Source organism: Moschus berezovskii, chromosome 22 (assembly GCF_049115385.1).
Source record: "Moschus berezovskii isolate FMDL1 chromosome 22, NW_MosBer_1.0, whole genome shotgun sequence".
NCBI lineage: Eukaryota > Metazoa > Chordata > Mammalia > Artiodactyla > Moschidae > Moschus > Moschus berezovskii.
The window spans coordinates 27813472-27829302 of record NC_142481.1 but is presented as its reverse complement, the minus strand read 5'-3'; the positions used below and the strand labels follow the sequence as shown (position 1 = coordinate 27829302).

General features: G+C 47.9%; 3 protein-coding genes across 6 annotated transcripts in view; 1 reads left to right on the top strand and 2 right to left on the bottom strand.

The window, feature by feature from the left end:
* Window positions 1-3228: 3228 nt before the first annotated feature.
* Window positions 3229-8570, bottom strand: DPEP2NB (DPEP2 neighbor). Its single transcript, XM_055412488.2, is given in 3 exon segments — window positions 3229-4057; window positions 4059-4156; window positions 5228-8570. Coding segments are annotated over 3 exon segments (387 nt in total). The 5' UTR covers window positions 5295-8570; the 3' UTR covers window positions 3229-3835.
* On the bottom strand, window positions 8566-9912 carry DDX28 (DEAD-box helicase 28). Its single transcript, XM_055411105.2, has one exon. It carries the CDS (start codon window positions 9910-9912, stop codon window positions 8566-8568), a length of 1347 nt encoding a protein of 448 aa, XP_055267080.2.
* A 151-nt stretch (window positions 9913-10063) lies between these two features.
* Window positions 10064-15831, top strand: part of DUS2 (dihydrouridine synthase 2) — a 33225-nt gene continuing 27457 nt past the window's right edge. For 2 of the 4 annotated variants that reach the window (XR_016035792.1, XM_055412479.2), the window contains exons 1-2: window positions 10064-10352; window positions 14499-14626. Coding sequence is in view for 3 of the 4 variants with exons in the window: in XM_055412479.2 (XP_055268454.2) it covers window positions 10091-10352; window positions 14499-14626 (390 nt within the window). In the remaining variant the exon portion in view is untranslated. Of the gene's footprint in view, window positions 10353-11679; window positions 11701-12279; window positions 12357-14498; window positions 14627-15831 lie in introns of those variants that run through there. The other 2 variants (XM_055412478.2, XM_088830119.1) reach the window with 2 other exon arrangements.

Below are 15831 nucleotides of genomic sequence, written 5' to 3'. Positions count from 1 at the left end.
CTTATTTATCCCCATGCCTCCCATTTGGGGGCAGCTTTTAAGGACAATGGAACTAAGATTCTATGAAGGAGAAATATCCTTAGTTTTCTGTGGTCTGGGGCTCTCTGGGACCCCAAGCCAGACTTACTCAGACTTTGTCTCTTTTGGCTCATCCTCTGTGTGCGCTCCAGGCCCTGATGGGCCAGAGCTCTGAAGAATGACAGCCAGATGTTTGGTCAAGTCTGCCAGGTCTGACTTTGCATACCTCCTGTTCACTGCTGCCGGCTCACCAGGGTTGGCTCTGTCTTCAGTGAGGAGAGTACATGGTTCATAAGGCAAGCACCTGGGGAAGCAGGCAGTGGTAGGCAGAGTAGCCCACTGGCCCTGGGGTGGAACCTGCCTTAAACCTGGCTGAGAAGGACAGGTGTGGGGAGACCAGCTGCTGGGTAGGCACACGATCGCAGTGGTGCCCTCCTGACAAGTCAGATAGAGCTCTTTGGACGGCTCGACTTCCAGCTGCTGCCTCTCTTGAGGAGAATCCCTCCCATCCATCTCTTTGTCCTGATATCCTTTGCTGATTGCCTGCCGGTGCTGGCCTTTTGCTGAGGTGTGCAGTGAGGGGGCTGGACGAGTCTCCAGTGATCAATCACATGTGCTGCATAACACGCGGAAGAGTTGGCTGTGGGGGGCCAGGTGCTGGGAGCCAGTCCTGAGCAAGCAAACGTTTGCTCAACAACATACGTGATTGCTCATTTAGCCTCAAGTTCAGACTTGCTGTCTCTTTCCTGCTCATCTCTCAGGCCTGTCAGACCTATCCTCCACAACACCATGCTGCACAGAGCACACCCTGCCCCAGACCTGCCTGCCCCGCTCCCTGCTTTTGTATGGGAAGCTTGCCCTCCTCTGCCTGACTTCCAGGGCTGGCCCAAACTAGTTGACCCTGAGAAGCAGACCACCTGAGTCCTCACTGATTCCAAATCTAGCTGAACATAGGCTCTATCTGAGAAGTTTCTATTTCTTTTTACCTATTAGGGAAAATGTTCAAACATATGAAAAACTAGAGAGAAGAGTATATTGAACCCCTTTGTACCCATTGCTTAGCTTCAACAGTTATCAACTAATGCCCTATCTTATTTCATTTATACCTTACCCATCCACTTTTGCAGAATATTTTAAAGCAAATCAGACATTTATTTCATCCACATTTAAGGTTGCATCTCTAAGACAGGTGTGTTAGTCGCTCAGTCGTGTCTGACTCTTTGTGACCCCATGGACTCTAGCCCACTAGGCTCTTCTGTCCATGAGATTCTCCAGGCAAGAAAACTGGAGTGGGTTGCCAGTTTCTTCTCCAGGGTAACTTCCTGAGAGGCACTTTTTAAAAGCTGGATCCTGGCGAAGGATCTGAATAGACATTTTCCTGAAGAAGACATACAGACGGCCAAGAGATATATGAAAATGTGCTGAGCGTCACTAACTTTCGGGGAAATGCAAATCAAAACCACAATGACTTATCACCTCACACCTGTTAGGATGGTTGTTACCAAAAAAAGAAAACAAGTGTTGGAGAGGACCTGAAGAGAAGGGAACCCTTGCACACTGTTGGTGGGAATTAAATTGGTGCAATCACTATGGAAAATATTTTGAAGGTTCCTCAAAAAAATTAAAAGTAAGGCTATCAGATGATCTAGCAATTCCACTTCTGGGCATTTGTCCAAAGGTAACAAAAACACTAACTCAAGATATAAGCACCCCCATGTTCACTGCAGCATTATTTACAATAATCAAATATGGAAGCCACCTAAGTGTCCATCATGGATGCGTGGATAAAGAAGGTGTGGAATGGGGGTTCAGGATGGGGAACACATGTCCACCTATGGCTGATTCATGTGAATGTATGGCAAAAACCACCACAATATTGTAATTACCCTCCAATTAAAAGAAATTTAAAAAATAGATAAAAAAGAAAAAGAAGATGTGGTATATACATCCAATGCACTGATGAAGCAGGTGGGCCTGAGATACAGGCCCAAACCCTGTACTCTTTCTTCTCTACTAATATTCCCCTGCCCCAACTCTCCAGGACCAACTGTCTCCTTAACTGCTGAGAGGCCTTCCAACAGCAACATCCAGCAACTCACTGCCATGGCACACAGCAGAGTGGTCTTTCTATTACTTCCATCAGATCACTTCACTCCCCTGCTCAAATCCTTTCCACAACTTCCCATCACACTTAAGAGCCACACTCTTCAGTATGGCTGATGAGGCCTACTATGATCTGGCCTGTTCCTACTTCTCCAACCACATCTTTCGTTCTCTTTCCTCCCTGGTCACACTGGCCTTTCTGTCGGTCCTAGTACAGGCCAGCCTCACTCCTACCTCAGGGTCTTTGTACTTGCCATGTCCTTCAGAAATTCTCTTCTTCCAGCTCCTCACAGGATTCTTTCACTCGCATCTCCACTGAAACGTCAGCTCCTCAAAGAAGCCTTCCCTGACTACCTAGTATAACATAGCAATCCCTCATCACCCCATTATCCTGTTCTACTTTTCTGTATAGCAATTATAATTAGTTGAAATTATTGTTATTTGTATCTTCTTTTAGGTTGTGGGTGCCATGAGAAGAGGGTATTCGATAATCTCATTCACCGAAACATCTCAAGCAACTAGCACAGCGGCTGGTATGTAACGGGTGCATGTGTACTTGCTAAGTTGCTTCAGTCATGTCCAACTCTTTGCAGCCCAATGGACTGTAGCTCACCAGGCTCCTCTGTCTCCAGGCAGGAATACCGGAGTGGGTTGCCATGCCCCCCTCCAGGGGATCTTCCCCAAAAAAGGGGTTGAAACTGCATTTCTTAGGTCTCCTGCACTGGCAGGCAGGTTCTTTACCACTAGCACCACCTGGGTACTCAGTATTTGTTGAATAAGCGGATCGACGGAATGACATCTTCCCAGTCCTTCCTCTTTTCTTCCTATACACACATACACACACCCCCAGGGAAGTACTCATCAGGCTCTACATTTCTTAAAGAACCTGCCTATATCCTGCCCCAATTTTCACAGCTGTCATTGCAGGAGCCGCATAGGTAGAAACTACCCCCAAGGGTCTTTTTAGAGGCAGAAGTTCTCAAAGGACAAGGAGCCCCATGTGGGAATATACTTAAAGGAAACAGGGAGGTTTGGGACCTGGCCTTAGATAACTTGGATTTCAAGTCAGACACTGTTACAGCAAAACATTTTATTGAGCAGTAAGGGACCCCGTTGGGGCCAGAAAGGGCTGGGAATAGAGGAACATGTGAGCCTCGGGACGGGTTGCTGCCACTTGACTCTCCATCATGTTCTTGCTCCAGGGAGCAGGTCTTCCTGGGTCTCTTTATCCTGCCTCCTGATCCAAGGCAGGAGGCTCTTTGGGAAGTCGCACATTGCTTCTTTCAGGTTTGAAAAGCCCATCTCCCCTTGGTGTGTGGTGGTGGCAGTTGGCCAATGGCTCAGGCAGGAGACTGTGTGGTAGACAGGGCCCCTGCGAAGGCCACTCCACACTTCTCTCTGCTCCTGGGTCCTCCTTAGCTCACAGTGTGCAGATTGTTCTTTCTTCTGCCCACAAAGGGGCTCCCGAGAATTGAGCAGAGGAACATCAGGTTTTCTTCCAAGCCAGCTTCAGTCCTGGGATGTTCAGAGCAGACTCTCAACCCTGTTTCTGAGGTTCCTTGCTCATGGCCATTTAGTGTGGAAGGAGGCTCCTGGTTGAGAAAGGAAGGCTCAGACAGAATGGTGCAGGTTCTAATCTGTGGCAGTGAGGGTCGGGAAGCAGCATTTGTTGCCCTTAGGCAGTTAAACCATTGCCCTCTCTTCAGAGGGTGGCTCAGCTGGCAAGCTTCTGCGGGGTCAGCCTCCTGCCACCATGCTGCAGTCGCTGAATTTTGGGGCTGGAGCAACTGATGTCTTTATTAGACTCCACCAGAGCTCACTGTCTCTTGGGAATGCAGCTGAGGACTGGCTTCTCTGCTTCCACTTTGGCTGTGGCCACAGGAGCATCCCCATAGGCCCGGTAGCCACCGACCAGGTGGGCTACCTGGTATGTTTCAGTATGTATCTCCGGGCCAGCCTACCTGTGTTTTTCTACACCCTCGATAGAGGACATGGTAGTGACCAGGTGTAGGAGGGGAAATGCGAGCCACAGCTGCTGCAAAGAAAATAATTGATCAGTCACTTCTGCTGTACACAGTCTCCTGCCAGAATTCCCCCCTCTCACCTCTCTCCCAGTTTCTGGCTGAAGCCCTTTAGTCTGCTTGACATCAAAACACAGCCTCTGCCCATTACCCCATGAGTCCCTAGATAAGGGACATTGGCTGCCAAAGCAATTCCTAGAGCCTGTGACTGCAGCTGATGAGGAACTCTGTTTGCCATTTCCAGAGAAAACCCGAAAATAATTGTAATCAGGATCCCCTCCATCTCTCCCTTCCACACCAGAGAAAACATTCCTTAAGGTCTGTCTTTAATGGAAATGCATTTCAACTTTTGGGAAAAGGAGTCTAATTTGGTAAGAACCCCTTCCACCTTGGCAACCCCTCTTGGGCCCCATTTATATTGCCTGTTTCATCCACACTGAACTCTAGCCCTCTGATACTTTTATTTAGATTAGAAAATACTGAGGCAGAGTGACCAGGAGATTCAGAACCAGATTGTGGGTACCAAATCTAGACTCGCATCAACCTCCTGGGACACCATCTCCTCAGCCCTCCAGTCTTATTAGCATTTCAACATTCCCCTGGTTCTTCTGGTCTTTCCCTCAATACCACACCACTCTTCCCCCAGTATGCAGCAGCTCAGTCTGGAATGTGTCCGAGGGGACCCATGTAGATGTCCCCATGACTGCATGAAGGTGCCTGGGCTTGAAGGTGCAGTTCAAGAGCAGCCCTCTTCCTCAAACTGTTCTATTTATCATTTTCCAACAACTTGCCTCTTGTTAAGAGGCCAATCAGGAAAGGATCTGAATGGAAGCGTCCTGTAGTCCAAAGAGGAAGGCTACATTTAAAGACCAGGACCTTCCTGCTCACTTGCCCAGGGGTGACCTTTTGCTTATCCTCAGCAATGAGCACTGTGGGTCCCTGAAGGTGCCCCAGGGCACTCATATTACTTACAGTTGGGAAAGTGCTGAGGTGTGTGTGTGGGCAAGCCCAAAAGGAACACATGGTGGCCAGGTGAAGGTGTGTGTACACAACGTCTCTTGTACAGATGTCCAGTCTCAGCCTACCTGCTGTGTTGCCCTCCCAGGGGACAGAGGACAAGTTAGAGTGAATATAGAAGATTCGATCAGACATTCTCTCTTACACAGACAAAGTCTGCTATCTGGTAGAGGACTGGTAGGGAAGTTTCTCCGAGAGCAGCACGTTTGTGCAGTTACCCTGCTGTGGAAACTGTGATAAGGGCTGTGAGGTCATCACTACTCAGTGTGGTCATATAAGGAACCTGTGACTTGAGGGGCAGGCTGCAGGCTCTCAGGGTTTTTTGGAGAGCAGAGTGAAGGCAGAGAGGCACCTTGCCTGGCCCCTCACACCTGGGCCTCCCCACACGTGCCCTAGTCTAGTAACCACCCCCTGGGGAGCATGCCTGTGGGCTGGCACAGCCCCTGGTGCCATGAGAGGGCAAGAGAAACCCACAATCTGAGATTGGCCTGAGAGGCAAAATTGACCTAAGAGACACTAGGCTGTATGGTACTAGCCTGAAGAGAGACAGAGATTTGTGTGGACTGGGGAATCAGGGAAAGATCCTTGGCAGTGGGCCTGAAGGACAAGTGAGATATGGACCCATGGGGAAGAGTGGGGAGTTATTCCAGTTTGAAAGAATAAAAGCAAAGACACACACTTCTCGACCTTGTTCTGCCCCAAATATAAATTCATAGCCCTCTTACATTTTTACATCTGCCAAGACTTAAAAAACCAAGAGGTTAAGGGGCCTACCCAAGGCTACACAGGCAGTGGAGTGGTTCTGCTCAATGGTAGGTTCATGTCAGGGTCCAGATTTACAGCCGATAGGAATGTGAAGACAAGCTCATCTCATTTCAAACTGATACCAAGAGATGTTAAAGGTGCAAAATGAGGGCCCTGATGACTTCACAAAGTGGGAGTGATGGACCCATTTTAATAGGAAATTCAAAACAAACTCATGACAAAATGACAATGTAAGCATTACACTCCCCTCTCCCTTAAAAGCAAAAATAATTATAATCCCCACCTCTCTCCACCATGAAAGAATAAGGTAACAGGCTAAGTAGCAACCCAGGTGAAAAACATGGTTGACACCGTGAAGAGGTGTTACTAACACAGTTTGATCCGACTCCGAGAAGGAGAGACAGCTCTGCCCTTAGCCTGATCAGGTTCACAGGAAGGAATGTTTGGGGCAGCCTTTGGTAATGTGGCAATGTAAGATAACCTTCTTCAGGGGCTCCCTGTGGCTGACCTTAAAAAAACAAAGATGGGACATTTGTTTACTGGGGCTGTTGCAGACGGGATGTGCCCAGGAGGTGGAGACGTCTTGGGCTATTATTTTAGAGGTTGGGTCACTCTGGTTACGAACCACAAAAACCTTCCTTCTCTCTACTCCTAAATTGCTTGAATTGGCGGATGCACATTAGGACAGATGAAGTCAGGCCTAATTAGAGCAGACTGCCTTTGGGAATGCTAGAAGGTAAAACGTGAAGGGAAATGCTCTGTGGGTTTGTCATGGCAGGTGGGCCACAGTGAGACCACTGATTGGCCAAGGCTTCAGAGATTACCTGTCTGAGAGCATCCCTCTGGTGTGGTGGGGGTACTGATACCTTATTATAACCTGGAGAAGGCAGAATACATGGTTTATTAACTTAAGGTGGGGGGGAGACTCATCTGGGGATTCCACAAAACACCTTAACAAAGACTTGTATGTGGATTTTTGGACCAACCCTCAGAAAACTTACGTAGTTCTGGAATAGGTCTCAGGGATCTGTACTTTTAACAAGCCTCCTGGGCAGTTGCACCAAAGTGGTCCACGGATAGTGACTAAATTATTGTCTATTTGGGGTTGCTTTTGAGAGTCAAAGTGGGCAATATTAAAAATTGCAGCAGGCATAGATATAAACAAGGAATATTCAAGGCAAACAGAATTGTATACTTATTCTACGTGTGAATCACATTTGGGAAAACTTAGCCTGGTGGTTAATGAACACAACTCTTAGGACACAGACCAGATTCTGTCCTACTTATTTGTGTGATTTTGAGCAAGTTCTTTTATCTTTCTGACTCTGTTTCCTCATATGGGAAAGACTGTACATTTAGCACAATATTCTTTTGGCAAAGGTTGCTCTGAGCCCACTTCTGTTCTCTGCAACTTAATCCTTTTCAGTGTGTGAACAGTTTTAAGTATTATCTCTTTCAACTGTTCCTTACTTTAGGCAAAACTTATATAATGCTGCTGCTGCTGCTAAGTCACTTCAGTCGTGTCCGACTCTGTGTGACCCCATAGACGGCAGCCCACCAGGCTGCCCTGTCCCTGGGATTCCCCAGGCAAGAACACTGGAGTGGGTTGCCATTTCCTTCTCCAATGTGTGAAAGCGAAAAGTGAAAGTGAAGTCGCTCAGTCGTGTCCGACCCTTATGGAACGCACGGACTGCAGCCTACCAGGCCTCCATCCATGGGATTTTCTAGGCAAGAGTACTGGAGTGGCTTGCCATTGCCTTCTCCAGATATAATGCTGCTAGGTTCTATAAAGCTTATAGAACCTAGGAGATAGTGAGAGGATGCTATAAGCTTATTTTGCCAGTTTTATAAAAATGTTTAACCTTCTCTCTTCTTCCTCTACAACCAAGAGATGAGAAAGAAGGCAGAGGCTGGAAATGCACACTAAAGAATACTTCTGTGTCAGTCTGCCTTTTATTCTTCTGCCACTACTTCCCAGAGAGATTTCACTAAGACAGCCTAAGCTTGCCATGGCCATTGTTCATAAAGAAAATTTCTCTATTGCTAGTCATATCCCTTTTTCCTTCTCCTGAGGGCTTAATGGATTTTTTTTTCAATTTGCCTGTGTTAAGGTCTTATTTGTGGCCACAGGGTGAGGCTGGGATTTAGCTGCCCTGTCCCACAGCATGTGGGATCTTAGTTCCCCCACCAGGGTTCGAACCTACATACCCTGCATTAGGAGGCAGATTCTTAACCACAGGGAAGTCCCCTTAATGGATGGTTTTGGGGGCAGGAAATAAAGTCGAAACAAAAACATCAACTGAAAGAGCCTTTGTCCTAGGTGTAGTAGTTTGGAGTGTGAATTTTCTCAGAATCCAATGAATTGTGTCCCAGGTGGAAACTACAGAAACATCACTTATTGTTAGAAATCATGACACGATACAAAGCCAAAATCGACTTTATTCTTTGTGTGAAAGACTACAGAGAGCCACGTTCAGTAGTTCACCCTCCAGTGTTGACCAGCAGCTGGAGCCTTTAGAAGATAGTCATAAAGTCAAAAAGTCATATGACTTTTTTATAGTCATAAAGCAGCCCAGAGCATCCTGCTGACAAGTGTGCTCACCTACCCAGCACACAGGGAAAGATCCCAATTTTGGCATATTTAAGCCTGCTGCAGTAAGGTTTTCTGGTGCAAAGGCTCACTTACTGAGGACCCTAGACCTGGAAGACTTCTCCTCCGGCGAGCTGCCAGTTCAATCTTCTGAACCAGGTTCACATCCCAGGGATGGGTCACAAAGCTGATGACTGTTCCTGGCACTTCACTCCCCACACGGCCCACCCTCCCTGCTCTGTGGATGTAATCCTGCAGGGTGAGAGGGAAATCATAATTGATGACGAGTTCCACCTGGGTGCTGTCCAGGCCCCGAGAGGCGATGTCTGTGCAGAGAAGTATGTCTCGGGAGCCCTTCTGGAAGGCCTGGAAGATACCTGCCCTCATGGAGGCTGGCATTTGTCCCTGCAGTCTTAAGTGTTGGATTTTGTGGTCATCCAGAATATATCCCAGCCAGTTCACAGTGCTGGAGCTGTTACAGAACACAAGAACAGTTCCTGCAGAGCCAGTCCTGTGTGTTCTGTTATGCTGCTTGAGGATCTGCACTAACTCAGTCACCTTCTCTGCTCCTTTCAACCTCATGAACGTCTGTTTGACATGAGGCATGATGCAGTGGAGCTTGGAACTGGTAATGGTGGTTAGAGAGTCTAAGCTGGCAACTTTACTCAGCAGCTGGCCTACACCGTGGGGAAATGTGGCCCCCACCAGCACTAACTGAGCTTTGGGATTGAAAGGGTCTTTTAAATCAGCGGGGCCTTCTGCTATGTGACTCTTCTCCAAGATGTAATCCACCAGTTCCAGGAAACTTTCATCCAACAATGTATCTACCTCATCCAACACCAAGAAAGAGAGCTGCGCCAGGCTGATCAGTTGACCTTTCAGGGCCTTCCACAGCGCCCCCGGAGTAGCCACCAGTACATCTGCTGGAGGATGTTTGGACAGTTGCAGCCTGATCCTACTCATGCCATGGCCTCCCCCTAACTCCTGCACCCGGAGGCCTAAGGAGTTGCCCAAGGGCTGGGCCACGGCCCGCACCTGTTCAGCTAATTCTCGAGAAGGCACAAGGACCAGGCCTCGAACAGCAGGGATACGACTGGGATCCAGGCTTGGCTGGCCCAAGAGCCGTTGAAGCAGAGGTAGCATGTAGCCGAGAGTTTTGCCACTGCCGGTTTCCGCGGCGCAGAGGATGTGGCGGCCGCGAAGTAATGGGGGAATGGTACTCGACTGCACGGTTGTGGGCCGAACGACTTCGGGAGCAGCTTCTTGGAGTGCGCTCAGCACACGGGGCTCCAGACCCAGATCGGCGAAGCTGCCCTTGGACGAGAGGTTCCGCAGAGCTGGGGCCTCATGCTGAGCGCGCTCAATGGAGAAATAGTCCTGGCAAGCGCGCCGATGCATCCAGCCTCGCGAAGCGAGTGGCGCAGCTTCCCAACGGCCCAGCGTTCGGCGTGCGGGCTGGTTCAACTCCGGCCGCCGCGCCGAGATCAGCAGCGGGCCAGGTCGCACCAACACCGGCCGCAGGGATCTCCGCTTCCCGCTCTGCCGCTGTTCCTGCCGCCTCTGTAGAGCCCGCGGGATGCGCACCACGGGCAGGGGCTCGTCGGGACCGCGGACTGTCAGGTCCCGTCGAGGCGCCAGAAGCAACCGAGTCACGAGCGACAACAGCCGTAGCTGCGGTGCTAGAGCCATAGTCCCCTTGGTGCGGAAGAGGCGCGCAACAGTGACGTCACGCGCGCGCCAAGCCCTCGCGGACGGTGGCCGGCGCGGCTCAGTAAGGCATGCGGAATCGGCGAACTGTGTGGAAGGAGAGAGGATCTGTAGAGTTCAGCAGCGGCGAGGTCTGTAGGTCCAAACCGGATGGTGACGTCCAGGCCCCGGCCAACCTTGGGGAAGGGTGCGCGATGAAGGCAGCACCGGGGTCCGGCGATAGGCGGCGATGGGGCCCTGTCATTAAGAACCAGGAGGGCTGAGGGCTTCTGGCGATCCGATGTCGGATCCCTACAATTCTCCTTTGTCGCCCTCACAGCTCCTGTGATGGCCTGTCCAGTTCTGATCGCCCCGTGTAAACTGTGAGGGTGCGGCGGTGTTTTCACAGATGTGCTCCCCTTGTAAGGTCTTCTAATATAAATATTCATTGAGAATCTGGGTGAATGGTCAGGCCTGGAGGCCGAGACCAGGAGTAGATCTAGGCTCAGCGTTCCCCCACCGCCCAGAGAGCTGAGGGCGCAGAGGGCAAACTGATGGACTTCAGCATATCATCTCTTCAGTCAAGAGAACTCATCTCTTCGGACCTTTTCCGCTTGCTTTTCAGCTGAGGTTCATTCTTCCTTCTCTTGTCACCCTTTCCAATTTCTCATCCTGAAACTTGGCTAGCTTCACCAGCTTTCAGGTTAGATACCTAAATTACTTGAATAGTAGTGAGGAGGGTCCTGTTACAGGTATATGACTTGTCTCACAAAGCCATAGTCAGGCAGAATATTTTACCTGAATTCAGTTCAGGTTGCGGAAAAACCTTACACTATTGGTACTTCTTGAACAGATCCAGAAAATGGGCATCAGATCATTTCTGTAATCTCTAGTGCCTGGGGTAGGAGATAAGGTAAATATGGGTTAACTATTTGGAAGAGTCTTAACATCTGAAGAAAGAGTTTTTTGGTTTTTTTTTTTTTTGACCACTGCTGCACAGCCTGTGGTGCTGCCTGCAGTGCAACTATGGAATCTTAACCACTGGACCACCAGGGAAGTCCCTGGAGAAAAGTTTTACTTTCATTAGATACTGTTATAAAGATAAGTACTATTATATTTCAAATAGTATTTTGATACACAATAGGCTTTTCTGGAGAGTTACCTGTTAAACTAGAGGAAGAGAGAGTTTTGAGTAATGACAGGTAGACAGAGTCACTGGATAGAGTGGTGGCTCTTGAGTGAGAGTGATTTTTGCCCTCACCCTTCCCCCAGGACATTTGACAATGGCTGGAAACATCTTTATTTGTCACATCTGGGGAAATGCTACAGGCTTCTAGTGGGTAGAGACCAGGATATTACTAAATATCGTACAATGCACAGGACAGCCCTCCCCAAAAAGAATGATCTGGCCCAAAATATCAACAGTGTGCTGTTGAGAACCTTGGCTGGAGGATGAGGACTGAAGAGAGGCTGAGGTTGCCACATGTACTCTCACTTCAGGTAGCTACATTTGGCAGGTTCTTGTGTGGCCCAGCCCCTTCCCCAGAATCTGTAGCGGGCATATTGACATCACTGCTTGTCATGCCCTTGGGATCAAGAAACCTTGGGGGGCCCCTGAAAGCCATAAGCACAGAAAGGGGTGATTTAAGGATGGTGGTGCAGGAGAAGAGAACTGCAGGAAGAATAAAATTGTCCTCATGTGTTTGTTGACTGTGTCAGATGGAAAAGAGATGAGGTGTGCTGTGGGATGAACCATTCCAGAAGGCAGACTGGGACTGATGACAGGGAGTCAAATTCTGAATTTGATGTAAAGACTGCTGTAGCAACCAGAAATGCCCAGATCTGTCTGGAGAGTGCTGGATTTTCTGTCACTGAAAATTTCATGTACTGGTCAATGACCACTGAGTGGTGATATGATAGAGGGGAGTTGATACAAAGAATACGCTACAATATTGTGATTCTACACTACTTTTATGGTTCTTTCCCAGAACTCAGAGCTCCTTGTTCCTTAGCTGAAGGGCTCCTTGGATGTCTGATCTGACAGATTTCATCCATTTACCTGTGCTACTCTTTTTTCAGATACAAAACAAAGAATTGTTTTGCACCAAGGCAGAACAGATACATTGAAAGAATTATCAGAAAAGAATAATACATAGGTATGTATTTGCATTTGACTTCCATCCAAATATTTGGGGCAGGGTAACTGGTTAGTTACATTTGGAGAAGGAAATGGCAACCCACTCCAGTGTTCTTGCCTGGAGAATCCCAGGGACGGGGGAGGCTGGTGGTCTTCCGTCTATGGGGTCACACAGAGTCGGACACGACTGAAGTGACTTAGCAGCAGTAGCAACTGGTTAGTGGCTGCTTTCTCATGCTCAGGCCTTTACAATGTGATTACCTCAAAATGTCATATGGATTGGAGCCTGTCTGAGCCTGTCTGTCTCTTCTCATAGCCCCTAATTTCTTACTGTGATTTCTTTTTTTTTTTGGCCACCCTGCATGGCATGCTGGATCTTAGTTCCCTGACTGGGAATCAAACCAGTGCCCCATACAGATGGAAGCATGGAGTCTTAACCACTGGACCACTGGGGAAATCCCTTTATCATTTCTTTAGATAGTCTGTAAATCCCCTCTTTCCCTCCTGCTCACAGCAGACATTGAGTAACCTCTAGTTGTTATTGAGATGGATATTTTACAAGATGATTTACAAAACACTTTATCAGTTCAGTTCAGTCACTCAGTCATGTCTGACTCTTTGGGACCCCATGGACTGCAGCCAGACTTCCCTGTCCATCACCAACTCCCAAAGCTTACTCAAACCATGTCCATTGAGTCGGTGATGCCATCCAACCATCTCATCCTCTCCTCCTGCCCTCAGTCTTTCTCAGCATCAGGGTCTTTTCCAGTGAGTCAGTTCTTTGCATGAGGTGGCCAAAGTATTGGAGTTTCAGCTTCAGTATCAGTCCTTCCAATGAATACTCAGGACTGATTTCCTTTAGGACCGACTGGTTGAATCTCCTTGCAGTCCAAGGGACTCTTTTAAGTCTCTTCTAGAAATAAGAAAGGTTTACTTATTGTGGAAAAAATGCAAGCTCCTGGGAGTGGTAGCCTCATTAGGTAATGTTTTTCTCAGAGCTGCCATGGAAACTTATGTTGCCTAGTTACTCCCTAAATTTTAAAAGGAATTGTTCCTTGGGTCTCAGGTGATAGTCGTACATTCATTCATTTATTCAAGCAGTAAATATTTTCTGAGCACCATGTATGTGCCAGGTACTTTTCATGTAAACAAAACAGACAAAATTCCTGCCCTAGTGAGCTTTATATTCTGATTTAAGTGACTTGAGGACAGACCTGGACATTGGTATTTTTTTTAACTTTATTTTATATTGGGGTATAGCCGTTTAAAATGCTGTAATAGTTTCAGATGAACAGTAAGGGGACTCAGCCATGTATATACAAATATCCATCCTCCCCGAAACTCCCTTCCCCTCCGGGCTGCCACATAACATTGAGCAGAGTTCCCTGTGCTATATGGTAGGTCCTTGTTGGTTATCTATTTTAAAGATTTCGGGGTTTTTTTGTTTGTTTTACTCCTGTTGACTTTACCTTCAAAGTATATTTAGAACATGACCACTTCTCACCACCTCCACACCTCTCCCCCGACCCTGAGCAGCCACCATCTCTCGTGTCGGTGATTGAAGAGTCTAACTGGTCTCCCGGTGTCTACCATGGCTCTTCATGCAGCAGTCACTGTGACCACGGGGAAATGTGATCAGTCATGCCACTCCTCTCCTTAAAACCCTTGCTGGCTCGTATTGTGAAGAGCTAACAAAGCCCATAGAGCATCCTACAAGGCCATTTGGGATCTCACCATTGTGTCCTATTGGCTTACTGCTCTCACATCCATCCTGTATCTGACGTCCATTATGCTTCTTTTCTGTGCTCAACTATGTCGGCCTTTGTACTAGTCTTTTAACACATCAGACTTGCTCCTGCCCCAGGGCCTTTGCACTGACTGTTTCCTCTGCTGTACACTCTTCATTCCCCACCAGCATGAAAGCTCTAGCAGAACAGGAATCTTTGTTTTCTTCTCTAATGTATCCACAAAGACTAGGACAGTGAGTGGCACAGACCACACACTTAGTAAATATTTATTGGATGTGTGAATGAGCTTACATTGTTTTTATGATCAGAGAAAAGGACAACAAAGTACTACATGTTGGGAGGAAAAGGAAAGCCTGTTCTGGATAACAGAAGAGATTTTTCTCCATTTGAATTTCTGACTCTTCTTTCTTCAGGAATGATTGTGAACAGCCTCTCTCTGTGCTACCACAACAAACTCATCTTAGCCCCTATGGTTCGGGTGGGGACTCTCCCAATGCGGCTTCTGGCCTTGGACTATGGAGCGGACATTGTGTACTGTGAGGTAAGGGGCTCCTAATCCTCCCAGATAGACAGCTTTTCCACAAGTGCAGCTGCCTCACCTGTGGGTGGGTGTGGTCAGAAGCTAGAGGAGGCAGAACGGGCCCTCCCTTCACAGGTGCTCACTGAAAGCATCAGAAGACAAAAACCAGGAGTTTTGTGAGCCCTGCCAAGGATCAGGAGCCTGGGCTGCACGGAGGCATTGTGGGACACCTGGGCCAGGTAGATAGATGAGCATCATGTCAGGTCGCTGCTGTGGCTCCTGTAGGAGTTAGTACACATTCATTATGTGAATGAGGAAGCTCAGTTTCAGAGTGAGAAGGTAAAGAACCAGATTCACGCCAGAGAAACTGGATGGGGTTGGTTTGGGAAGCCATAGAATTTTCTGATAGCAATAGCTAGTAGTCCAGCTATTGGCCTGCTGCTTTGAGGAATATTATTAATAGGACTTCAGACCCAGGTTTAGAAAGCATCTTCTAGGAAAAACAGTTAAAGGAGTAGCTGATATTGGTTAGGGACTGTGAGCAGTGGTTCTCAGTTGGGCAGATAAACTTCCCTCACAACCCTTAATCCTGCTATGTCTCTCTAGTGGGGGTGAGAAGTTAAAGAAACTACCCAAGTGCTTCTGACATTTCCATCTTTAAGAGCCATCTGTGGAGGGAGGACTGTGGCTGTAAGAGGGGTACACAAGGAATCCTTGTTCTGATGGATCTATTCTGTGTCAATATCCTGGTTGCATTACTGTTACTACAGGTTTGCAAGATGTTACCATAGGGAGAAATTGGGCAGTGGGTACACAGGATCTCACATTCAAGTTCAATTGCATGTGAACCTCCAATTATCTCAAAATAAAAAATTTTATTAAAAAGAAAGGTGTAGAAAGAAGAGAGGTACTGGGACTTCCATGGAGGTCCAGTGGCTAAGACTCTGCTCCCAATGCAGGGGACCCAGGTTCAATCCCTGGTCAGGGAACTAGATCCCACATGCTGCATCTAAGAAGCCTGCATCCTGCAACTAAGACCCAGCGAATCCAAAATAAATAAGTAAAATAAATATTTTTTTTTTAATGAAAAGAAGAGAGGGCTTAAGAGTGAATTGGGGAAGAATAGGCCCTTTACCCAGACCTAGCTGCTGTGGAGCAGAGTCAGACAGGCAGGCATGCAGGCTAGCTGGCCCCTGCTTGTGGTGAGTAGATCCATCTCTGGGAAT

Coding starts and splice junctions, on each gene's coding strand:
- DDX28 (XM_055411105.2), bottom strand. CDS start 9,912: ATGCATCGGCGCGCTTGCCAGGACTATTTCTCCATTGAGCGCGCTCAG.